Source organism: Melopsittacus undulatus, chromosome 8, assembly GCF_012275295.1.
Source record: "Melopsittacus undulatus isolate bMelUnd1 chromosome 8, bMelUnd1.mat.Z, whole genome shotgun sequence".
Classification (NCBI taxonomy): Eukaryota; Metazoa; Chordata; class Aves; order Psittaciformes; family Psittaculidae; genus Melopsittacus; species Melopsittacus undulatus.
In genome coordinates, this window is record NC_047534.1 from 8,265,911 (window position 1) to 8,293,319 (window position 27,409).

Consider the following 27,409-nt stretch of genomic DNA (forward strand, 5'->3'; position numbering starts at 1 on the left):
TGAAAATGTAACTGAACCTATTTACGATTAACATTTTCATAGCAAAGCATCTCAATAGTTACACATGTACCAACATATATGCTAATAAAACCACAAGAAGTGATGATGCACAGCACAAAACACCATTTTAACTGCAGTAATCCACAGTAGGCTGGTACTGACATGGAATGTGGGAGTCAGCTGCTGCAGAGCATACAACACTAAAAAGAGGCTTTTATGGTAGAAAATTTTTAATTCCTTATGGAGACAAAACAGATGGAGGGACATAAAAGATATCTCCCATATGAAGGTATATCCAGTCATTAACATCAGCTGGCACTCAGACATGCAAATCGCTCCTGAACAAATTCAGATCAAGTGTCTGAATTTTGTAGTTTGAATCCATTTTTATTAAATATTACATACATTAAACACCTGAGATGAACTCTTAACCCTCTGAAAGACAACAGTAAACATCTACAAAACACCAATGAGCTGTCATTGCAGAGTTTCTCAGCAAAAAAGCAAAGTGTATTTCATATTTGTAAATCAACTAGAAAAATATATACTTTATCACTGCAGTTAGCTTAAACTTAATTTTCTTATATGATACTAGCAAACATTTTTAATCTTTTTAGGACAGGAAACATATAAGAACCTAATAAAATTGCTTAGAAGACTGGCAGTGTCTGGTTATACAAACATAACCAGGCTTTATCAGCAACAAGATACTACTTATTTGTATGTCTGATGATTTGTCAATTACCAACTCTAAATCTTTCTCTACTGCCAACACAAGGAACAATGTGTTGAAATAAATATTAGCAAACTTCTTTGGCAAAAACGCTCATTCCAAGCCATTTTTCTGCACTAAGGTTATTTCTTAGGCTTCTGACACAAAACTGACACAAAGAATTCTCTTTCTAGTATCACAGCCACCTGTCCCATCTGTTAGGGATAATGAGCACCAGCAAAGAAGTCTCAGACCAACTGCCATAAAAGTTACCTTGGCTATACCACCAACTGATTGAAGCAATTATTAGTATGATGCAGCAGAACAGAAGAGAAACAAAAGCTGTGACCCTGTATAACTACTAATTATATTAGAAATACACATACACTTTTAAAATTTGCATTAGTTATATTGAAAAATATCCTCTACATATGTTTAAACATAAGCCCTTAGTGTTCAGGGCTTGATTTACTTTGAGTCCTACAAAGTCTGCAGCACTTATCTGTAACTTCTTCCAGAAGTTGAGACAACAAAGAATACATCTTCCCTGTTTCTCCTTGAAGCTGTAAGCTTTAAGCACACTCTGAAAGGAAGGAGGCTAGTGGTACCACTCCAAACCTCTTCCATCTTTTCTTCATCTAAAATTTAATTCTACAAGTAAAGCACATGAATAGTTTTAAAAATACAATTCAAAATATATAAACTGCATAGGCTCACCATCACCCTTGGCAAAATGGTAATGGAAAACTAGTATAAATTAACTTGATTAACTTTCAGTTTTCCTTACTTACAGGTAAAGAAATATTTAATTTAATCAGTCTACAGGTATGTCTTTCTATACACTCTACAAGCAATAGTTTACCTTGGAAGGCTGAAAGACAGAGATGGCCATGGAACAGTAGCCTCTGCCTCTGTATGCCTGTAACAACCTTCTGCTACTACAGGGTGATTATATATCTGTATCCTCTCCAAGCATCTCTTTTTAGTGATCAGCCTTTATATGCTGAATTCTGCACACACCTGACCAGGCTCCAGATTCCATTCTCCAGAAAGGAAGCATTCTTAACCAGTGGGTCTGACTAGGTACTTTTTCTCTTCTCTTTGAATTACCGGGCAATGTTTATAAACCAAAATACAAACCTCAGCTATAGAAATAAGAATTCAAAAAACAGTCTCACTACATATCTGCCTTACCCAGCTCTTTGATGAATACCTTGGCAGACCTAAATCCCCTAGAGCAACACTCTGTAGTTGTCTGCATGTCTACTTTTTCCTCCCAGACAGCTCTGTGACAAATGCATCTGTCTTGCTTAATGCTGAGAAAAGTACTTCCACCCAGCAGTATCTCTTTTCCTGTAATTTTTAAAGCAGGCTGGGTCTGCCAGAGTTTTAGTTTGTCCAGCTGCTTCTCTCACAACTTTGTAACAATAGCCCTGTGTTTGCTGAGACTGCCTTTACTGTTTGTGGGGACTTTTTTCAATCAACCTTGTTCATTTAACTGATAAATCATGCAGCCCATGTAACAATAGTTATTACAGCCATTACATCTGGTCCTAACCCTCTCATGTGCTTAGCTGTTTGCTCTTTGAAAGAGCTAAACCATTAATAACTACAAATACGCATTTGCCTTCCTACTTTTATGATATAGTTCCCTTTGAACTGTTCTTTCTGTACTAAGCTATACTGTAGGCTAGCTCAGCTAAAAGCTAAAATCATTACAAATGTTTTCAACTTTGCAGAAAGTCACTGCTGGAAATTAATACATTTTACATTAGGGTTATGAGATATTATCCTTCTACTGAAATACATAAACTATCACCTATTTGTGGTATTTACCTGAGCATTTTTAAAAGCCAGAATTGTCCTTTTGATTTATATTCCATTTTTGAAGTAATAACCTGTTTGAAAGGAAAACAAAAACTAAAGAATTACGCAGCTTTTCACAGAGACATATAGTGCCTTAGTATGTTTGTTTAGCCATGTTCTTGTGTGATAGAAAATCTTTTCATTAAGGAGATATATTGCATTTTAAAGCTTTTTTGCCTGCTATTACTATTGAAATGGTAGTTTCTGCTTTTGGATTAGCAGTTAGGAAGTGTGACAGTGAATGGAAGGATCATACAATTTAACTGTCCTTTACTCCAGTTATAGGCAGGTATCAAAAGTAACTCTGAATTATACCAGAAGCAGCAGGGAATGGTGTGCAACCCAAGCTAATTCAGACTGCTGAGATACAGATGGCATGCAGGGCCAACTTCCAGGAAACTAGCCCATTAGAGTCCACTGGCATACCTCTGTCTGGCATCACATTGTACTGTTACCTGTTATACAACAGCTAACAGAAAAGGGAAAAGGAAACTTCATGCTGAAGAGAAGATGAGGAAGAGAAAAGGGAGACAAACCTAAGGAGTGTTGGCACCATGTTCTTATTCTATGCAGAAAGAAGGGAGTTAAAAATTAGAGTAAAGAAGGAAAGAGGGGAAGACACATTGTGCACTCACAGCCCAGAAAGTCAACTGTATCCTTGGCTACATCAAACGAAGCATGACCATCAGGTCAAAGGAGGTGATCCTCTCCCTCTGCTATCATAAGACCCCACTTGAAGTGCTGTATGCAGCTCTGTTGACCTCAACATAAGAAGGATATGGAACTGTTGGAGCAAGTCCAGGTGATGGCCACGAGGATGATCAGGGGGCTTGAGCACCTCCCATATGAAGGCAGGTTGAGAAAACTGGGGTTGTTCAGCCTCAAGAAGAGAAGGATGCGTGGAAACCTCATAGCAGCCTTCCAATATCAGAAGGGGGCCAACAAGGATGCCAGAGAGAGACTCTTCATCAGGGACTGTTGTGATAGGACAAGGGGTAATGGGTTTAAACCTAAACAGGGCAAGTTCAGACTAGTTACAAGGAAGAAGTTCTTTCCTGTGAGGGTGGTGAGGCACTAGAACAAATTGCCCAGAGAAGAGGTAAATGCTCCATCCACTGCAATGTTCAGGGCCAGGCTGGACAGGGCCTTGGATGACATGGTCTAGCATGAGGTGTCCCTGCCCATGGCAAGGGGTTGGAACTTAATGATCTTAAGGGCTTTTCCAACCCTAACTATTCTATGATTCTGTAACACAGAACAAATTCTTCTGGTAGGCTTGATACTTAACAGCGAAAGGAAAAAGAGAGTCAAATTATTTAGGAAAGCAGAAAAAGTCTGAGATTGAGAGATGAGGTATTTCTGAGAAATATGAGTTTGTCAGATGCTTCAGGGAATGTAAGAGAACTGGAGTGGAAGATTTAGGGAATCTTCCCAGGAAAAAGGCTAGTAGAAAATTTATAGGTTTTTAGGGGCAAAAAGAAAGGGAGACTGATGGTAACTTGAAAAGTAAATGGTTTGAGAAGGGATTGTCTGAGAACAGGAGAAAGATCTCACATTATTTCATGCAGAGAATATAGTTCTAGCAGACAGAGAATAGACAATGATGCAGTTAGATAGGTCACGATGAGGTGGGATAGAAGGATCCCAGAAAGATTTTGGAAAATGAAAGTAATTTGTATTTCCAAGTAAGAAGTCATAAAAAAGGGGAAGAGGTACTAAAAAGAGCATTACATCACATTCACAAGAGACAATTTTCTCTTTTAATAGTCTATGCAAAGAGAAACACATCGATTTCACAGATGAGAGAACTAAGCAAAGAGAGGAACAACTTAATGTAATTTTGCTTTGACATAAGAAATGGAGAAACAACTGAGAAAACAACAGCCCTGAACTTTAATACATTAGAATCTGCTCAGATCCTCTACTATGATGATAGTTAATTGTGTAAAACCTTAAAACTAAATCCCTCTTGCTTGCATATCATTTCTAAGCCTCAGAAACCCACTAAAATTGACAGCACAAGAAAAGAAACAGTGATTCTTTTTTAAATATCAGATACAAAATCAGATATTGTCTTCCTTTCATGAAATACAAAAGCCATTACTGAAAAATTCTTAATACTCACCTCAAAGATTTTGCCTGCTTTAAGAAACCTCTAGCTTTTGCTATTTCTTGAGTAAGCTTCTTTAAATCATCTCCTTCAAAATAAGGGAAAACTGGATCCTGAAAACACAATTAAAATATTTTACTTTAATTTGCACCTATTTATTATTTTCAATTTCTACCACCTTAATAACCTGAGCCTAAACTATCAATCTCCCTATCTACTTGCAGTGAAAGTCTTGGTCTTTAAAGGGGAGAGTAGAACAACTCTGGATTGAACATGGTTCTGTTCACTAACATATTCTTCTACTATGGCAATCCCTGAGGTTTCCTGCTGCAGCACTGAAGTGCTACGGTGTAAGGATTTTACGGTTACATAAATGAAATACAAGATGGCAAGGTTAAGAAGGCATAGTAAAAGTTAAACTTAACTTGAAACCCACTGTGTCGAAATTCAAGATTATTATTGGGGTTTTTTGCTTCTCTTTCAAAAACTATGCTGCATTGTGTAATTTTTTCATGGGTTTCATAACCTGGCCAAGGCAGCTGGCAGAGAGGCAAAGCCAGATACTCAAAAAGTCTCCTTTCAGTTTCAATGTGAAGTATCTTATGAATCTTCTATTTATTTTTCTCATGATTTTTCTTTTTTAAATGAAGTGTGACTATTAGTAAAGAATTAAGGTGAAATGATACAAAACCAAACCCAACAAAAGCAAACCATTTAACATACATATTCATCATCAAACCCCTCTGTCAACATTCTGTGTGCTGCCAATTGTCCATCCACATCTCCAAAACTGCAGTGGTAGCGCCCTCCTGTTTGGGAAGCAAGCTTCTTCAGAAATTCATTAGCTTCTCTGTTAACAACAAAGTAGTAAGTTACTCAGGAAAATTATTTCCTTGAAAGCAACAGCAACAGAAGAAGAATTTCTAAGAATTCCTCAAAAAACATTACACCAAAACAAGTGGTTTGGAGGACATGACTATAAACCACTGTATTATTTCTCATTAACAGTTGTTAATGTGGAATATACACTGCTTAGCTGTCATAACAGGCTACTTTTGGACACAATGTTCAGTGTAGTAATGGAACCAAAATTTAAAGTAAACCAAAATTTAAAGTAAAGTAAGGTGAAGGGCAGTCCATATTTTACATACAGGGAGAAAACTGAAAGCCAGGAGACTCTACAAAGAGTCACACACTTGTACTGCCATTTATACATCATTATTTTAGAGTCCTGTTTCCCAAACACTAGCACTGCAAAGTCAAAAATAGTCATACAGCCATTAATTTCAAGTAAGCTGCAAGGATTGATTCCATCCTAAAACGGGACATTAAAATATCCACAATTAACCAGCAGATTTCTTTGGAAAGAAACAGCAAAAGAACAACTTGTTGTCAGAAGTGAAATGTTTCTCCCTCACTAGCAGATAACCTGAACAGATAGTTACTGGCTATTGACCAGTTAACCAAATGATACGCAAATAAAGAAACTCAAAATATTCATAATTACAATATTGTTAAGTTGATTTTTTCAACTTAGGTCCAATAATTCTATGTATCAAGCACTCTACTACATCCCCCTTTAATGGCTTGAAAAATGACACCCATGCTGTTCAGTGAACTCAGCATGTGGCCCAGCAGTTTGACAATAAACTAATAACTCTAAAGTTTTTATTGTTCTTGCCAAGCATCATATACCTGTCTGCACAGTGAAAAGAAATGGTGTGAATTTTAGTATCTTGTTTCTTTCTCAATCTTTCAACTTCTGTCAAAATCAGACTGTAACTGGTGTCTGGTTTTCCATCAGTCAATATATACAGTGCCTCTACACCTTGGAAACTGAGAGCCTTCTGAAAAGTAGAAAATAAGCTAAAATAATTAGCACATTTATGTGAAAAGTTAAGAATGTAAACACTATTCCAATGATTTAGTATTGTTTCATATTTACCATTCATTAATCAAATGAGTGTTCTCTTTTCACTTCATACAAAAAAATTAGGATACAAATTTAAAAAAATAAACAAGTAGATAATCTGTAGCATAACACAATATATACCTAAGAAGAACATCACCAGAAACTTCAAATAAGCAAAATAACTGGCTTTGGAGAACTGCTAACAGAAGTTTTTTGCATCACATTTTGTAAGAATTAAAGATGCTCAATGTCTGCAAATCAGGCTCACTGGGAATTGGCCTTTTTATATTACTGAAAACTGCTACAGTAATTCACTCTGTGAACATTATTTTAATACAGATATGCCTCACAGTTCTACTTGATTTGATTCATGATGAATTCCACAAAATTTACTGAAAGGGTGTCTGAAAGAAGAGCCATGCATTTAAGGCAACTTTTTTTTTACTAACATTTTAAATCTCATGAAATTCGAAGTTATTTCAGTCTCTGTTTTAAATTCTTACTATACCTAAATTTCTACAGGAGAAAAGTTTATTCACCTATTACTGAAGTTCAAGGATTGTGTGCTCAATGTTCATGCAATTCCAGCAAACACTGCTTCTTTAAAATCCCCGTTTGGCTCATAGCAAGTATCTCACTGCCACAGCTGTGCATTAGCATCACTTTGACCTATTTTCTCTCTCTAGTATTTGAAAACAAATACTAATGCAACTACTGTTATTTCAAATTTTTCTTAAACTCAGTATGAGTGATGTATTCTAGTATCTACTAGCCTTGAGGACAGAAACAGTGGCTTGATTCCAGATCTGTTCATGCTTTGCATGTAAAACTGCTGTATGTTTTGAGCAAATAACTTTCCTAAACCATGACCAGTCAGATGAAAGTGTTATATCATCAAGACGCAGCATCCTCTCTAAAATGCAGTACACAATTTACTAACCTGTAAAGCCATAAGGGTGCCTGTATTACCATGCGCGTGGAATGTGGACACCCACTGCACAGCACTGTGACATGTTTCATCAGTTGCCTCTACAAGACACTCCTTCCAAGTCTCTGTATTTTCAGCAAATCTCAGCAAGTTAAACCTAAGGAGAAAGATGGCCCATAACATCAAACCCTAATCAATATTATCAGTCACTTCAGATAAGCCAGTTTTGAAATAAATAAAACAAATATTACAAACCCAAAAGCTAACCCAATAGGAAAAAACAAACCAAAACCAAACACAAAAACCCACCCAACTTCCCCACAAAACCCAAGAGCCTAATACTGGATTAAAGTCTTCAGCTTTAGGAGAGTCAGAAAGCATATCTCACTCTGCATTAAGAGAATATCTATGGGTATTCTGAGCCCAAAGGATGAACAGCATCAGGCAAATGAGGCTCAAATCTTAAAGAGCTCAGAACTGAAAGTTGGATAAAAAGAACAGAAAAGGCAGTTCATGTCACACATGTATTATGCACCAACATATCTTAGTTACTTGTATTTTTTCAGAACTGTATTATTTGTGTTTATTAAGTAATCTTATGACATAATAAGTAGTGCAGATTTCAGTCTTTATCAGTAGTTCATCATACCTGACTTTATTTTTTCTCAGTTGTTCCCAGATAAGGGAGGCAAGTTCTTTCATGATATGTGGCAAATATGGGTCCATGGAACCAGATGTATCAATCATAATACAGACATTTGCTTCTAAAATGGTACCGAACAATCTTCGGCTTCCTGGGCCAGAACATTAAAACTAATTGTCATTACATAGGCTTATTTTATTGAACATGTTATTTTATTGAGCATACTGTAAAATCTTTAGTCTTTAGGGGTTATTCGAGGTATATTTCTACATAATAAATTCTAATCTGTGTGTAGCTAGGTAGTTCAACAAGAAACAGAAGGATCAAAATAGTTTTCACCAGAAGGGCACATTCTTAGCAAAAGAAACTTTAAAGCTAATTTTGCTTGTTGAGGTTATTGTATATATTCCGTGGATACAAAGCTTCTGACACCAGGAACCTTAAATTTCTGAACACAACATACAAAAAGGAGAAATTTACATCATAGCCCTAATTATTTCACAGCAAGCTCGATGTTTCAGCTACATAGACAATGAATTCTCTTGTGTTCTTGTATTCATAAAAATACATTTTAAAAAGTCAATAAAATGCAAAACCAATTACTTTAATTCGTATTTGAGGTCCAGATTTATATTCAGATTTATTGTATGATAAGCAGTAGACAAGAATATTTTATGTATGTTTCAACTGTGCTTTATACACCAGATGCACACCAGTACCTGACAGAAGCCACTGTATTCTTTGTATGTATCGCCGCAACACTTTCTCCAGTTGTTCAGTGTAGATTTCCAATTCTTTAGGTTGAAACTGTAGATGTTTCACAACCCCCTGGAAAAATCAAGAAGATCTGGGGGGTTTGCCTTCACTTCTATGAAATAGTGTAAAAAAATTCCTGTGACTGTTGCTATTAAATAACTGGTTTACCCAAATGAGGAAAGCCTTGTTCTCCACCAGTTGAGCTGAACAACAAAATTTCACTGGAGAGGTGAACCAGCTGCATTATCTCTCACATTTTTATACATATAGTAGAGCAATAGTATCCTGGACTTAATTTTCTGTACTTCTCCCCAGGTATTGCACAAACAATGCAACATTTTTCCAGTTTTTACTCACATATAATTTTTAAAAGCTTTACTTAAAATTTTTAAATTGTTTTCCACACTGTATGAGGAGATGCATTCTCCAGATTCCATGCATTGTACACTTCAAATGTACTAAATGATCTTTTATTCACCACAAGAAACTTTCTCTAGCTTTCCAACAGAAACATGATTCAGAAAGAAGACCAGGGAAGAGTGAAGAGAATATCACACTAGCAAGCCACAAATGCTGATCAACATGCATTGTCTTAAACACAAAACCTTTCAATGATGTAGGCAGATGAAGTCTGCAAATGCTTACATCGATTTCCACGCTAGGGAAGACTGTGCAGTATTTTGCTGACACTGTCTTGCGCAGTGATGCCACAGTTTTCTGTTGGTGAGTACAGCCTGGACCAAACAGCAGTTGGGGCAATTCCAGTTTAAGCTTTTTAATACTGTACTTGGATAGCCACTGGTAAGACAAACAGATGAAGCAACTGGTTGCTAGTACATAGAACAGATGAAGTAACAATACACTGTAAGGAATCACAAGTAACGTGTTCACATTAATTCATATGCATAATTCTCAAATGGCATTGCATTAGTAAGTACCTCTCTGCTTGAACAGATTTCCTCTTTCTTTGGCAATGTAACAGAGGGAACAGACTTTCCTACGCATACTACCTTTGGATACTTTTGGTATACTGGACCTAGTTAAGAAAATGAACAAAGCAATATTGAGAGCCTGAGGTTTAAATCACAGGCCTTTGAGTCACATGTGACTGTGGATTAAAGCAAACCAATCAACCAACCCCAGCCCCACAGACAAGCATTTCATACACAGTTCCGCATTTGAAAGCAAATGCTAAATTTCTATATATCAAAGCACTTAAAAATAAACCCTGATTTTTAAAGTCACCTGCAAAAAAATTCAAGCTAAGTACTCCATAATCATCTACATCCTAATTTTTCTTTAGAGCAGCTTTGACCACAGATCTCAAAGGACTTTACAAAAACAAAACAAAATTCCCCAACACATCCCCAGCATTACAACTGCAAGTGTTTCTAAAAACTTCAATTAAATCTCTAATTTAATACTATGTTTTAAGCAAACCACAAAACAAATTAAAGACAAAAAGTCCCACTATACAGACCTGGTGGAATTTCTGCTTTGGCACTAGTAGGACGCCATATCTGTACTCTTCTGGAAGCATTTCTCTCTGCATCATGGTTGTCTTTAATATACTATAAGCACATATAGTAATAATAACTTTTAAAAAAGGCAATTAAAAAGTGTTTCAGTCAGAATTTCATTATTCAGAACCACAACTACCCTTCATTGTTCTCTAATTCCTATTTGTGTCTTCTGACAAGTCAGCACTTGCCATGATGACCTATTACTTTGTGATTTCTTGCTAGATTAAGTAATTTTAATTGCTCTTGCCAATTTCATCTCCTGCCTTAAAACTAAAGACTAACATCTCCAGGCGGATGAGTCTGGACCATTTTTGCAACTTGAAGGAGCAGTCTAGTATGGTAATGGCACTGTTTTATAAAATACAGTATACAGTTTCTGCAGAGTTTTACTGAACATTTGAAATTTAGTGCCGACATCGCTTGTTTTTCCTTTAGGTATAGAAATTTCTAGGGTCAACCCTCTAGGGGATAAGAAGTCTGTGAAACAACATGAACACTTGTTTAACCTTTTTTTAGGCTCAGACTTCTGCTGTGATAGAGAGACTTCAAGTAACTGACATCTGATGTAAAATAACATACTATAACATACTATATGTAACAGAATCATAGAAATGTTTGGGTTGGAAGGGATCTTCAAAGGTCATCTAGTCCAGTTCCCAACATAACATACTATAAAACATAACTATAAATATCCCCAAACATCTACAGACAAACCTGTATCAGTTTCCTACAAGTTTAATCCCTGTAAAACTCTGCTACATTGTCAAATCTCTGAGTGATTTCTTTTTTCCTGCATTTGTGAAGAAGTGTTGAGCATATACTGGTCTTGATAAAACAGCATGGAAGACCTGTTTGAGCTTACCTACCAGGTCTTTGACACATGAACATGCCTACATTTAAGGTGCCATTCCCATTTCAAAGATGAGACCTGAACATTTCAGGTCAAAAGTACAGTACATTCTCTGCAATAGGAAGTTCTTATGTAGTAATTTCTATACTGAAGTGGTATGTGCTGGCACTGGCCATTTGTATATATTACAGATATGCAAAGCCACTCAGAACAGATGCACACACAGTCAAAATTAACAAGGAAAACATCGGCAAAATCCCAAAAGACGCAGTAATGGAACTCGATGGCAATCAGCATGGCAGGCAGGAAACAAATCCTGAATCCTATTTCTAGTTTTCATGCTGGCTCTCTGTGTGGGCAAAGACATACTACTCAGCTGCAGCTGTCTTATCTGGAAATGAGCAGAATACCATAAAATTCAGTGCTTTCTAGAAGGACTTGAAAAATTGATGTAATTTGGTAAAGCACATTTCTGCTTTGTTTTCATTAAACACTAAATATTTAAAGTCAGAGGAGGGTTAATTTAGACAATTTTAGACACTGCAATGTTGTTCCATTATAATTAATTATTTAACGGGAATTAATAAGATGTATTATTTTTGTTTATGTAGCATTTTGAATTTGAATTACAATGTCAATTTGGGGTACTCTCACAGTGCTGTTTTAATTCCTGCAAATTTTCAGCCTGAGCACTTCTCTCACAAAGAGCAGCATCTGACAGCCAGGAAGATCTCTAATTAAAACACAGAGTGTATTAAAAATAGAACCATTTCAAACCATTCTAGCCAGACTGAGGGCTGTGGGTTTAGGAGATGGCAACTTCTGTGGCCTTCTTTTCTCTTTCTTTGTAAGTACATTTGGGTCTCCTTCTGGTATAAATGGATTAACAGACTGATTTACTGAACGTTGCTTTAAGGATTCCACTAGGAATGCACACTGAAATGAAAGTTCACAGCATTTAGTAATTAATATACATGAAATGTAAGTAAATGACATATCAAAGCCAGCCATTTTGTATTTATTACTTTAATAAAAATAAAATTCACAGCAAATTTATTAATCTGGCAATGCTTAACACCTCTAACTGAATAGAAATCCCTTTGTGCTGTGGTTGCTTTAATACACAGGAGGGAAATCCTTCCTGCTCTGAGCAAACATTCCAAAAACAAACATTCTAAAAGAACGGTTTGCATATCAAAGACCAGAACAAACTGGAAGATGATGAGCCAAGAATATGCAATTATTAAATGGCAACAAAATATTCTAAGATCCTATTAAATATCCACCAATTCTTCTTTTTAAACAAAAGATTTCTGTGACACAGACTTGCATGCAACAAGCCGTATAGACCTCTGGATACAGATCTCGCTGCATATACCTTTCTAACCACAGTTTTGTAACACACAACCACCATATGGCCAGGCTGGTACCCAGACACTGCCTCAGTCACTTTCTTAGGTAGCTTTATATAGCATATAAATATAATATATATAGGCTTATAATATAGAGAGATATGGTCTAGTTCTACACCCCTAGTACACTTAAGAAAGCAATTGTTTTGGGATTGAACAAAGATATTCTGCCATGGATGAACCCTCCCTGAAGTGTGACTTACAGGAGCATAATATTTTATGTTAGTTATAGAATATATATAACTTTTTAACATATTTCTTTATATATACATCTTTACATATTTTTGTATATATATATATAGTTATAAAGAACAATTCAATTTAAGAAGAATTCACCATAGGATTGGCAACAAAAAGGAGAATGACTTCAACTGTAAACTCCTTGTATTTGATAAGGAATCATGGCCACTCCAACACCCATCGCTTCAGTGCCATTGTACAACTGCTTTCTAGGCCGTATTTACTCTGTGGTGACTATTCTCACACTCTCAAGCATTCCTGCCCATCTTACAAGGATTTTCATTTTGTCCAATTTTCTGCACTATCAGCTGAACAAACACTGGTGATTTTTTTTTCTGAAGAAACAGAATTTAAAGAGATATATATAATTCATACCTTTTGGGAGTAGTTGTTTGCTTTTTCCATTTCAGACACAATAATAGTGATATCATCACTTTCAAAAATACCTGATAATCAAATATATGCTAATCAGCTTTTAAGTGTACAAAATTTATAATTTTTAAAAATATACACCAATTTGTAAAGCATGCCAAATTATCAATGAAAAGACTCAAAAAGACTTTTTCTTATAAGCCTTTTTTTTCCTGTTAGGTCAGGACAGTCTGGACCTAGCACATTAGTAGCTATATTTTAAATGGACATCTTTTATTATTAAAATATCTAGTGGAATTAAAACATTTTAAAAAACCAACTTCCTGCATTAAGGCTTTTCTATAATATTCTGCAATACAATTGAAAGTTTCCATCAATTTAGGACCTTTGTTTATATCCCAGTGCTAGTATAACACTACCACATCCTAAAAGGAGTAAACTATTTGATGGGGGAGGCATTAATAAATATTATTTAATTAATGAAAAAGAAGTTGGTGCTGACTTCCCTTTTCACATACCTGCTTCTCCAAACCAATGAAATCTCCCATTGGCTCTCTGTACTATTTCTTTAAAAGCAATTGCAGTTTCAGCTGGGTTAGCATAGCGGGCTGGAATGATCCCATTAGAGTCAACCTCCTCCATTACACTGAACAGACAGACATGGAGCTGTAAATCAAAACCTCTGCAAACTTCAGCCACATAAGCACTGATTGTGTGCTGGAACACAAGAGGGGAGGGGAAAAAATTAACAGACTAGTAGTGAACATCTACTTCAGATGTACTCCCACCTACTTCCCTCACTCCTGAACTGACTCACAAATACTTGCAACCTGAGCAATTCAGTCCAGGAACATACCCTGAGTAGCTGAATGCCTCCTCAATTCATGCATATACACAAAACCTGTCACTATTACTAGTAACAGCACTACTCCAGCCAAAACAGGGTATCTATGGAAATCAAAGACACAGGCCATGGACTTAAAGTTACCCATGCACTGTGGAAAAGTAGTAGAGATGCAACTATCCATTTGGCTTTCCGTATGTACCCTTTGTTTTTTTTATTATCCACATAGGCTTTTAATGATTTCTTAGGTTTGCCCAGGATTTCCAGAAGTTTGGTAACAACAGCAAGAGACACACTACTGTGTACACATAGTTACTGCAGAAGGATTACCATAGGTTCAGAAACTTTAGGCCACAGATCACATGCACTACGAATACATATCCAAGCAATGAATTACCGTTATTAAAAATAGGAGCTTTACATAGTGTACTATAAGCTCCACAGTACAATAATTTGTGGTTTTGTTTCCATGATCTATAAGGAAATAATATCATACAAAAAAAAAAAAAAGAAATCAGAGTTGGGTTTTTTTAAACTCATAAATTCGCAATGAAATAATGGCCAGAACTGGAGTGGGAAGGGAACCCTAAGAACACCTCTTGAACTTTCTATGATTCACACATTATTAATAATTGCTATAATTCACAGATTATTAATAATTGCTACCTCCAATACTCAAGGAGCAACTGCAGAAATGGAAGATCCTGACAGTTGTGCTGGCTCAGATATGTAAAGAAGTATTTGCCAACAAGCTATGATGACTAGAAAAGAAAAAGAAACAAAAAATGGGAACTTACAGAAATATTGCAAATCCTGTGACAATACTTACTGCTTCCTGATCAGGTATTCCAGTAGTCAGCAGGTAAAGTCCTTGTGATTTGTGTTTATCCTTGTCTTTGAAATCTATTTCCACAGCTCTCCTCAGTGCACTCATGAGATTTCTACTCCCTTTACACTGCAGGCTTAACACCCACCTAAAAACCAAAATGTTTGAAGAATGAAGCAACAAAACCTTTTGTTCCTGCTTAAAGCGATAAAGAGAACTAAAAATCTTAAATACCATTGCTCTGGAGTATAAAATTTTTAACAGGGAGCAAAACCAGACTACAGAATGACACAAATTATTTGTTCTAGCTCTGTACTGCCACCACGGACAACTAGATTCCAAGATACAGAGCATAGAGAGGGAAGAATTCTCTCTTATTTTCATATGGAAATATTGTAATATAGCAGAATTTACAGGAATAAAAACGAAATGACAGAGGTGTAATGAAACACTGAGGGTGTGACTCCACAAAAAGTGACCTGGGATTTGTTTCCTGTGTATGTTGGAAAAAAAAGTAGTTTAGCTTTCACATCCCAGTTCAATTTGAATCAGTTTTCAACTCATCACGTCACCTGTGCATTTCTCACACAGACACTTCTGTATCTGTGTACATATATATTCCGTAAACATAAAAAATACAAAGTCACTGAGACATATTAAACTTTATAAAGTGGTTTTCACAAGAAACTATCATGAATACTCACTGTAGAACAATTCACAGCAACTTATCTTTGTAGTATGTTAAACCTATCAGTTTTCTAAACTGTTCACAAATCCTTTTCTTGGTTCTACCTGCGTCACAGTATCTATGATCACTTAATTCAGACGTATGGGAAAGTTATTTGATCCTACCTCCAAGCCTTTTGTAAGTTTTCTGGTTGGGAAGGAACCAGTTCCAGCTGCCAAGGCACAATATCACTCCCAAATCTTTCATGGAAAAATAACAGCAATTAATTTTCAGATTTTCCTTTAGAACAAGCAAAAAGAAACTGACCTTAAAAGAAAACTCTCAGTTGGGGTATTACAAATGTAAAGTTGCTTGATGTTAACTACTTTCTATTTCAAACCATTTAGTTATGCACATTTATCCACCACTCAGGGGCTGTCATATTTTCAAGGCAGTGGGCCAGACTACAGTTTTACCTGAAGAACAGGATCTGAAGTGAGCTAATAAAAGGACTGCAACAAAAAACACCAAAACCCAACCTTCAGATGCTGCCTGTATCCCTCATGAGGTAAGGGCTCTGTTCTCCCACCAGGTTTGGAACTCCATGAGCTGCTGTCTCTTCATTTTACCTGTCAGTCATAAACCTGTCCAGCTGCTGTTCATCAACTGTGCCATATGTTTCTGACTCCCAGTGTCGAGTATGGAATGTTAGTACTATCATGTAATAAAAAGTATTGGAGTTACTGTAAAATGTAAACGGTGTTCTCAGTTACAGCACCTGAGATACCAAAATCCTCTTCCAATGAAAACTTAACATGTTAATTAATGCCATTGTTATGAACAATGTAGCAGGATAAGAATCTGTAACGCATATGACACAATCAGTTCCAGCAAGCATCACCCAAACCAGTGATTTTTAATTACTAATCTGGTCTCTGTACATCTGATCCATACACTTAACCAGTAATGACAAATCAGTGCTACTCTTACTGACTCTTCATCATAAAATGTTCAATACAATTAAAAGAATTTAAAATACATCCATTAGCAACTACAATCTCTCAGCACACTTCTTTCATTGCCATGTGTTACAATTATTCCAAAAGAACCTTAAACAGTTGCTTACGCTATAATATTGAAGCAATCCTTATTTGACATTTGTTCTTCAAGTAAAAGTCGCAAAGAATGTTGGATACGGATGACATACATAGAGTTTGTCACTGATACATCAACAAGTATAACCACCCTAGAGAAGAAATATGTTATTCATCAAAGAAAAAGAACAAATCTTTATTACACATTCTTATCACTGTACTCTAACTTGCCAGAGAAAGTATCCTTTAGCTATGTATCAAAATGTATAAACACTGAATCTGTATTAAAAAAAAATAAAATCTGCAAAACATGAGGTGAGAATTGAAATAAAAATAGTAACAATAATGGAAAATTCTGAGGGTGGTGAGGCCCTGGCACAGGTTGCCCAGAGCAGTCGTGGCTGCCCCATTCCTGGCAGCATTCAAGGCCAGCTTGGATGGGGTTTTGAGCAACCTGGTCTAGCAAAAGGTGTTCTGGCCTGTGACAGGGGGTTGGAACTAGATGAGCTTTAAGGTCCCTTCCAACCCAAACTATTGTATAGTTTTATATTTCCTAAGCTATGCAACAATCAGGGTACCAGCACATTTAGTGCCATAATGGCTACTGAACCCTAAACATGTCCACTTTCTTCTCTATACTTGGAATATCCAAAATACTCCTGAAAAGCATGGATGACTCTAGAGTTCTTATTGGAAAATGAGCTTCTACATACCAACTACCTGCTTTGTCAGTGCAGAAAAACTCTTCACACAAATACTAACACCATGGGTTTCAAAAGTTGACTGTAAACACTACCTTTTGCCAACAGGTTCCGTTTATGTGTAATTTATGACAGAGTATTCCCCAAGGGCTTACTTGCTAGATAACTCAAACTTGAGAGTCTCAACCTGTCAAATGGAAATTGCCATTTTGTGTTGACCAATGATCACTGGACTCTTTACATTCACTGGATCATTAAAAAGCTGAATATCAATATCTGTTTTCAGAAGTGGACTGCTTACACTGGTTATATCTGCAACCACTGTCTCTACATCTTAACTGGCTTCTGCCCTGTGTTCCTTGGTGCTGACTTACACATGAAGGAAAGGCTGGCAAACTAGAACCATATACAAAGAAAGGACTATCAAAGTACGATACCTCCTTTCACAAACACTTCCCCATATTCTTCTGCTAGCAACAGACAGCCAGTCAATTCTTTTCTCATAGATTCTTACCATTTTAACAAGGAGTTTCTATGGATGAAATACAGAAAATTTAAGATAAAAATAAAAAGTTCTAATAAGTCTTTTATTACCAAACGCATTGACTTATAACATGTAGCATGTCATGTAACATGACAGCATAGTAATGAAAAAAAAAATGATTTTCATTCCTTTTGACAGGAGCATTTAATATTTTGTAAAGATAATATAATCCATAAGAACATACAATGATAGAAAAGCAACAAAAGGTCTAAAGGTCTGTTTTGCAAGCTTATTTCTTCAGTGGCATTTTTAGGCAGTGTTCATAATGAAACACATAATTTAAAATAAGCACAGTATTTTCAAACACATATTGCTCTTTTAACACAGTATCAATTTGAAGACATTAAGGCAATTTGTCCAAACCATACAGAACATGATCTTTGCAAGCTTATGTATGAGGGCAAATCAAGCTAGAAAAGGACACTGAATTCAGTAACAAAGCTACAAGATAGCACACTTTTGGAACACAAGCATCTGATGGTGATCAAGGAGCCAGAAGCTGCTTCCACATCAGCTTGTTAAACTTTACAACTCTCCTTTCTGACTCAAATATAGAACTCTATAGATTTCTCACCCCTCTTCTATTTTAAAGAAATATTTATCCTGCCTGGAAACATTCCCACACCCCTTTGTCAGAGCTGCTACTGGAGTGGTACAGAAGAGAGGAAAGAAAAAGAATGAATAGACCACTATATAACACACCCTGGCTGCAAATATCCGCACACACTTTCTATTTCATTAAACTTGGGCCACACTCTGATCATCTGCATTCTGACCAATGAGGAAATCTTCAAGAACAGCTACTGTCTGTAAGAATTCCAGTGGCCTTCACTATGTCATCTGCATATGTATTATATATATGTATGTATGTATCTCTACATCTTCTATACTGAAAAGAGCAAATTAAGTCCTCAAAAGTCTGCAATACCCCATACAGCTTAAATGCTCTCCTGGTACACCAGGAGTTTTAAGATTTCTTATGTAGTAACACACCATAGCAAATATCCAAAAATTCTAACATCTCCCACCTGACAGTGTTCTTAATGCATCTGCAAACTTGATGAAACTCTAGTAGCAGCCTTGCTACCCTCTTGAAGAAACTGGCAATTACTGGGCTGAAGGCATAATTATGAATAGTTATGCAAAGCAGCATAATATGCTGGTACAGCCAGTTCAAAAACTATGTTGGCAGAATTCTGGGAATTCACATTAAGTATGAAGTCTGTTTGAGCATATGCTAAAACATGAAATACAAATACCCAGATTCTACTGACAGTTCAGAGTAAAGATATGACAACCTTCTATCAAGTAAGCAGAAATAGTTTCTGCTTTGACTCTTAAAAACCAGTTGGCTACACAGAAAACATGCTGAAATCTCTTGTCTTTGACATTCACATTAGCAAACATGTCTAAATGCATGACAAGAGCGTTGTAGGAGCACCATCAGGGCTAAAATGATACTCTTGATAAAAAAAAGTAACTTCAGATGCATTACTTCTAATGTGACCATCTCCAGAATATTGCCATTTGGCAATCACGTAGAACTTGCTACATTTGGACCTCACCATTTCAGAATGAGCACAACTAGCTAGATGATTATCTAGCCCTGATAAGGCCACATCACTACAGACAACTCACCTGATAGTTGTACAACATTGGCAGGTCAACATGGATATTTTTCACAGTTCCATCATACCATTCAAACTGAATCATTGCTTTCTAGAATGAAAAATAACACAACTGTGTGTTTACAGAAGCCTATATAAGCTACACTAACATGGAATTCCTTCCTGAATTATTCTTAAGAATGCATAAGTACTTGATCTGAATCAGTGACTCAAAGTTCAATTAAAGCCGGTAGAATTTCATGCCTTACAAAGTACCAATTTCAAATAGAAAAATGTAGCAATAGGAAGAAAAAGGGAATAAAAAACAAAACAATGAGAAAGAGTCCTCACTACATACCTCATATAGAGTTGATGATACTGTTTTTCTAAGAATGGGTACAAATTCTTCCACAGGAGAGAAAGCATTGGGAGCCAGAACTTGGTAAAGGTTTAACTTTTTAGCTATTGCAAGAAACAAAGAAATGAAATAAAACACATGCTCTGCCTTGTGTTCATGTTTCATACCTGTTAAGCTTTTCTTTCTGCACTACCTTTCAATCCATATGTCTTTAACCATTCTTTTGAGGTTTTGGCCAGGATGCATGGTGTTTGAATAACTAATGGTCCTTCGTGCTTTGGAGGCTTTGGGAAGAAGTTACAAGGTGCTGTCCTTGTAAATTCTGTGGAAACCTAAAATGGATTTTAAGAAAAACTCTTGCAACTTTCAGCATTTTTTTTTACCCTCAATCCAAAATATCCCATTTTACTTACATTTTATTTATTTTTGAAGTACTGGGATTTCAATAAGAAAAGTACTTTGAAAATAGCTATAACTGGTCCTTCTAAAGATGGGTTTGGGGGACAATATTCCACTAACTTCACTATGCTTGCCACAATGCAAAAACCCACAGGAAAAATGGAAGGATTGTGGTTGTACATACAGGAAATCATGTTTTGCAAGAAAAGTAACTATGAAAAGGAGCAGTGCTTTCTAGCTTTCTAGTTTAGTGACCATACGCAAATTTAGCCACTTCCTAAACTTCCAGGCCCCTAAAATTAGAGATGAGAACAAGGCAAAAGAGAGATGCGTATTTCCACTTAAGACAAGGTGAAAGACAGACATGAGTAAACAAACTCTATCAGATCAAAACAAAACTAGAGTATCCAAATATCTGACAGAAAAGAAAAAAAGAAAAATTACAGGAGTTTCTTTTTCTTCCTCACACATATTCCATCAAGAGTATTTAGAAGTCACATTATTGGAGAAAAGACAAGCAAAGAACCAACTCTTGGTACACTGATCAAATAAAGCATAAAAATAAAAACATTACCAAGACAACTGTTACAGAACAAATGGCACCGAATCCTCACGATAAACTAGGACCAACAGAGACAGATGTGTAACAGGCAGACTGTAACTTCCTAACTTCAATGCTAGTAATAGATCTAGGCGAACCCTTATGATTTTGCAACTCAAGTAATTGTTCATCTTGATCATGGAGAAATATCTTTTTACCAATTTAAAGGACTATTGAAACTTAATTTAAATGATTATGTATTCAGTCAGGCCAGTGGTTCTCTTAGACTTCCATTATGATCATGGTACAATGTTCTTTTCATTATACTTCTGTTGATATATAAAATTTGCTGCATTTCGGAGAACATATAGCAAAATGTCTTCTTTACTGGTCTGTGTTGGGGGTCGAGCATGGGCGCTTTAACAGGCTTGCAGCAAGCTGTGAGAAAGTGAACCTCTGACCCCAGGCTGGAAGAGGAAGCGTCAAGGTCAGCAAAACAGGAGCGCAATAACAAGATGCCAGAAGCATGATGTAACGCTAAGCTGAAGCGAAGGTGTGAAACCAATCAGGAGAGGCAAAGTGGAGCGTGTACCTCTCGCGGGCAGAGTGAAGTAGCCAATCAAGTAGTGCGTGATTGCGTGTGGGACAGTATATTAAGAGCAGCCTTGTAATCAATAAACGGAGCATTTTGTGAATCTACATCGTATCGGTGTTTTCTCCCCTCCACCTGGCCGCGGCAGGTCTGGGCCTTAATTTGCTCTTACAATGGATGGCCAATACATACAATTCAAAGTTCACTTACCAAAATACCAGATTAATCATATATATTTTTTTTCATATAGTAAACACTAAAAACTTCTACCCCCGATACTTCCAAGTATCTGATGTACATCTGAAAATAAAAAGATACATACATCTGCTATTCTACAAACAACTGAGTCATCAATTCTTCTTTGGAAAGTCTGCTTGATGCTCCCGAGTAGATCCTTGGCCTTCTGGGATTCCTGAAGTAGCAGTTGAAAGTCACTGCTATCAAAACTCTGTACATATAAAAACAAATGGAAAAATAAGTTAAATTACTATTCAAACACCAACCAAACACAGCTTTCTTACTTTGATGTGCATACATCTATACAAGACTGCCTGGCATGGCAGAACTCAGTGTAAATGTATCTAATGCACCACAGATAATTTAGTCATGTTATAAACAAGACATTGTTTTATTATTTTGAGTCAGTCTACAATAAGCCACTGCTTTCATCCTGTTCATCAGCTTTAAGTCAGTAAACAACATCTGCAAAATTTATTGTGCTTCTAGGAAAGCATTTGCAGTTGCAGAAGGAATTAACCACAAGTTTATTGACTACATCCTTAGCACTACCATGATGGAGACTTTTAGCACCAGTTCTTGCTGTGAACTTCTACTCACATTATAACTAAATTATGTTTTAAAGTGAAGAATCATCAAAAAGAGAAAAATATCTTTCCTCTCTAGCTGTCACCTACCTCTCCCTTTGAAGAGTAACAATGATAATGGCCTCTTACAGCTTCTGCAAGGTTCTTTAGAACTGCCTACATATATAAATAGGAAGAAAACCAGTTACTTTGATTCAGTAGTATCTGTTGATAATTTGGGTTGTTGGTATTTAATTCTCAGTTAGTGACAAAGAAAGAAGCTTTGAGGTACATGTAATGAAAAAGCCAAAGTAATTACATTTCTGTTGTTTTCTTACCAGTCTTATTTTAATATTGCTGAAAAATCAACTCAGTAAAGAATATACAACATAGGCAATAAGGATCAAGCTTATTCACCTTGTGTCACTTTCTCTTCCTTTTAGGGCAGGCTTGTGCTAGTCAGATCAAAGGCATATCACTGAAGTCTACAGGTACAAATGCTAGGCTATCCTTCCCCTGCCCATAATTACCTGTTAAATACTTTGCTGCTTTTTTCATCTCTCCCAGCTCCTTCTCTCATACTACCTACCACTGCAATCCCCTCACTGCATCCAATCTTCTCACTGAAGAACCCTCTCTTCACTGCAGGAAGGTTGGACTAGATTACCTTTGATGGTCCCTTCCAACCCAAACTATTCTATGATTCTCTATAAACCCAGGATTTCAGTCATGTTCTCCCTTTTACTGAAGTTACTATATGCCTTAGGGATAGGCTTTAGCAAGCAATCAACATCTGAATCCAAGTTCCTGCGAAGAAGCTAATCAAAGATATCTGCTTATCCTTCTGTCCTCCTCTTCCTTGAGGCAATCACTGTCAACATCCAAGCCATTGCTCATGATCAACACTATAATTTGAGCAAGTCTACTAGGTCTGATGCTATTCCATACCAAACTATTTCTATGCAGAGACTGCCATGCTCATATGATCTCACTCCCAAGTCCCTGCCTTTTTCCTATGATCCCTCTCTGTACCCACTTGTCTTTACTGCAATATTGCCTACCTGAAGTCCACTCTTTCTTCTTTCACCTGCAAAAGAGCTCTCAGCCCCAGAGTCTTCTCTGGAAACATACAGGATGATTATCTGGAGATAACCGCTTCCCTTTAGCTGCCAAGCCTGTCAACACCACTTGGTTGCCACTTCTGGCTTTGATATGAATCACAATAAATACTCCAAAACAGACTTTTTCATAAGTGCAAATACAATGTTAGATCAAGAACTCTTTAATGAGTAGGTTAGCTTTCCCACAAAAGTTTATGTGAGAAGACACAGCAGCTGAACAGGAAAAAATGACAGGACACTTAAAGAAGTATTAATACAGTTACTTACCTGAGAAGGACTGCTGCAATCATATGTAACAGCATGAAGGTGTAGTTTTCTCCCCAGCATACACTGCTGAGCATAGTCAGACAGAATTTCTAAAGACTGATCAGGGCTGATATAAATAAATAAATAATAAAATAATAACAATGCCAGTAATTAAATGGGGGAAAAAGACCACACTGAAGAAGACAGGGAAGAAAATGAATGGGAAATAACTAACAAATCATGGGAATTTAATCCAGTCGTTTAGCACAGCTTGACCTCCTCTCCCTCTTTCAACCGTTACTGAGGTACCACTACTACAGTTTTGGTTCTGTCCTGAAAACCTGAAGGATAACAAAAGCACTAAGATTCTATTCTAGTTCACAATGGCTTGTGGATTAAATGTTCCAAGTTATTCCTTGCTAGCTCTGGAAGCTAATTGGGAATTGAGGTTTTGCCCACTGTGACAAACTGTGATAGAAAAGCTTTCAACTCAGATCTTCAACCTGTAAGGATGTCCATTGTCTTCATTAAGGAAAGTAAAACTTTGCTTTGTGTTCAGAACTTAGCCACTTAGTTCTTCATGGCTAGTAAAATCATTTCCTCCCAGCTATGCTTTTGCCAGGGATGCTTAATGCCATTTTATAGCAAAATCAAGCTCATCATCTGACCTAACCCAGCAGTGTGGGCACTTTCAGTGACATCCTTAGGGGTGCTGAAGGACTTTTATTAGCGTAAAATTAGAGCTAGCAGACTTCTAGTGGAATAGTGTGATAACTGATCTGCAAAGGAAAAATGTAGCTTTGTATCAAAAAAGAGATCTATAATTAGCAAAAATTGGAAGAAATAAGGAAGTTCAGGGATATGAACTAAACTTTATATATAAAACCTGGATCTTAAATTTTCTATTTATTTTTGCATCAGGTTCAGATTCTAGAACCAATTCTGTATCCAAGTTAAAAGTGGTTGTTAGGACAGATAAAAAATTTACCAGCTTCCTACAATAAGAACCAGAGAATTGAGTTCTTTCATCGTAAAGACATGTTTTAAGCCTTTCAGTAAATTGCAGCCTCGACCAGGCTCCAGCTGTTTTATCCACTGTCTTGCTTCATGTAGACTGGGGGAGAAAAACAGAAAAAGGACCATATACAGTTAACATGCAGGTGCTAAATAAGATAGATTATGAAGATTACTACAAACCACAGGAGCTGCTAAGATAATTTATGCAGGAACAAGCAGCTTGAAATCACTGACTGCACTTAAAATTTATTGCTTTTTTTTCTTTCTTAAAAATCACTGCAGGAACAAGACAAAACCCACTATTATCTACAAGGGATTGCACTAATTAAATGGAGACCCTGTTTGGAAAATTTGATTTTATAGAGAAACTTACTTACACATGAACGTTGATGTTTTTTGGACTCTCCCACAGAGCTGACATTTCTGCACTGAATGAGAGGCAGTACAGTTGCTTCTTGTAACATAGCTGCTCATCTATTAAGCACTAATAAATTAAGAAATGTTATTGCATTACTATCCATGTTGCTTCTAGTAGGGTTATTACGTAAAACACTGAGAACAGTAATTTCCTAAAAATAGCTGACAGCAATATTTTCACATACCACAAAGAAAACCTTCCAGGAACAAGTAACACAGATTCAAACATTTGGTAAGGAATAGACAGACAAAACTCTCAAGCTTCTGGTAATCCCACCAATTTGTTAATGAGGCAAGAGGCAGGGAATATTTGTTGAACTGGTATCAGGATTTCTCTTCAGCTGATGAGCACATGAAACTACGTATTGATCTAGAATGGGCCTACCCACCCACAGAGCAATTACTAAAAAACATTTAACACCTATTCAAGGGTAGAACTAAACAATAGTTCAGATATTAAGGCTGAGCAAACCAAACTCTGAGAATTTTATAAAAATCAAATGCACAATAAAGTACAAGTTTCTCCTGGGACTTGAGAAAGTGATGAAGGTTCTGACTGTAACTGGGGAGTGTGCCTTGTTGTGACAAGCATAAGGCATAAGGAAACCTTATTTAGTATAAACAGCTCTATGTACAACTTGGTTCCAGCTCTTGTCACTGCTTCTGCTAAGCAAGTTTACTTCCAAATATTAATAAGTATTATTATTACAGTCTATACTGGAGTTTAAATCTAGACATGAACAAAGACTACACTTTCAAAGACATTTAAAACAGACTGTCCTACAAGAGACAAGTTTTATGTACTGTATATTATGAATTTAAGCAGGGTTTTTTTCTACTTAGTTCCTGGCTTGTAGTTACATAAAAACTTGATTAGTATGATTGCCAAAGTTTGCTTTATTACAACTTACACAAAGATCTTTCTGAAAATCCAGCAGTCTAGGTCTACAACTTATATGAGACACATCAACCAAAAGTCCAACTTTGTTTCCTTTTATAAGGCCAAACACCTTAAAAGAGAAAAGTCATTATAAATACAAAGCTTATCTACAGCTTAATAATTTTACTGCTCATTAATTTTACTGTTTATTTTGTACAATACCATTTTAAAATCAAATATTAGGTATTTATTTGCATGTTAAGAGTTTTAGCACAAAGATCACACAGTTGACAAAGCCAAGGAAGAAGAATTAAAACTAGCTCCCAGTTTATCCTTACCAGTGAATCGTCTTTCCTCCTTCCCAAGCAACCTATTCACCATTTGAAAGGATAAAAAATAACTTAATCTACAGCATCTCCTTCAGGTTAAATCAAGCAACTTTGTGGAAGCCAGATTTTGGAATGCTGCTTCTATCCCTCTCCCCGTTGAGAGGGAGTCATATCCTTTTCTGATTCCTGAGCATTAGCCCTGCTAGGCACAGTAAGTGATTAATTAACCAGCTGTGTAAGAGAGGGCACAATGGATTACAAGACAGCTCCACTTCCCTCAGAGGTTAAGCTCAGCATTGTCTGCTCCAGCTTAAATGTCAGCGAGCAGCTCTAATGATTAAGACTGCTAAGAGAAAGAAAAAGACTAGATTTAGAAAGCAGAAAATTGCATACCAGTAAAAGATGAAGAAAAACAATCCATGGACAAGATAAGTATCACTGCATATGATGTGTAACAGTAGATAACAAAAATATACAAGTTATGGAAGACACATTTCACTAATATTAAAAAAATATTTTATTCTTTAATGCCATATACAGTTCCATTCTAAAAACATACCTCAAAGTGAAAGTTACCTTTCTGCTGTCCTGCAACAGCCACTGAATTCGCTGCTGATAAAGGTCAATCGCTCTGACAAAAGGCATAGCACACATTTAGCTAAGGCAATCTCTTGCATTGTACATCAATGTTACAATCAACCATTTGTCTTCATCACATCCTTCTTCTCACAGATGCAACATCTGTGAGAAGCCGTATTTAAAACTATTTTTTCCAGTGTTCTCATACAACTGGTGGTTGCATGGTTAACCATTTAAATACTTCTCTCCTAAAGCTGTTTGATTAGGTATGTGGCTGTCTGAAAAAAACGAACACTAGAATGCTTTCCAATCAGGTGCTGGCTTATTCTGTTCAGAGGTAGGAAAAGGGTATACAGCATGTGTATGCATGAACAACAGAAGTTCACTTAGTTCAGCACACACAGGTTATTGTCAGGAGATGTATTTAATACAAACTATGCTATTACTTAAGAAACTCATGAAATAGAAACTTGTGGTTGAAAGGCAGCACACTCACTGAAGTGCCAGACTAACTGCAGCA

The 27,409-nt window shown here is 36.4% G+C and overlaps 1 protein-coding gene across 1 annotated transcript; it reads right to left on the bottom strand.

The window, feature by feature from the left end:
- VWA3A (von Willebrand factor A domain containing 3A) lies at window positions 1–26,111 on the bottom strand. The gene is made up of 27 exons (XM_034065442.1): window positions 26,013–26,111; window positions 25,062–25,168; window positions 24,656–24,781; window positions 23,689–23,794; window positions 22,412–22,477; window positions 21,820–21,945; window positions 20,159–20,297; window positions 19,966–20,069; window positions 19,639–19,719; window positions 17,894–17,988; window positions 16,788–16,907; window positions 15,847–15,921; window positions 14,998–15,142; window positions 13,843–14,041; window positions 13,328–13,398; window positions 12,078–12,236; window positions 10,408–10,498; window positions 9,866–9,963; window positions 9,573–9,725; window positions 8,891–8,999; window positions 8,178–8,322; window positions 7,541–7,685; window positions 6,384–6,535; window positions 5,412–5,538; window positions 4,704–4,801; window positions 2,549–2,610; window positions 1–1,363 (listed from the first exon to the last, which is right to left on the bottom strand). Exons 2-26 carry the CDS (start codon window positions 25,103–25,105, stop codon window positions 2,559–2,561), a joined length of 2,826 nt encoding a protein of 941 aa, XP_033921333.1. The 5' UTR covers window positions 25,106–25,168; window positions 26,013–26,111; the 3' UTR covers window positions 1–1,363; window positions 2,549–2,558.
- Window positions 26,112–27,409: the final 1,298 nt, after the last annotated feature.

Bases quoted from the DNA above. Each gene is read 5' to 3' on its own strand.
- VWA3A (XM_034065442.1), bottom strand. From the start codon at position 25,105: ATGTCAGCTCTGTGGGAGAGTCCAAAAAACATCAACGTTCATGT. The intron at 20,070-20,158 runs GTAGTGCAGAAA...TTCTTGCAATAG, and splicing joins AAAGACATATGGATTGAAAG to CTAAAAAGTTAAACCTTTAC. The intron at 8,323-8,890 runs GTACTGGTGTGC...GTTCTGGCCCAG, and splicing joins AATACAGTGGCTTCTGTCAG to GAAGCCGAAGATTGTTCGGT.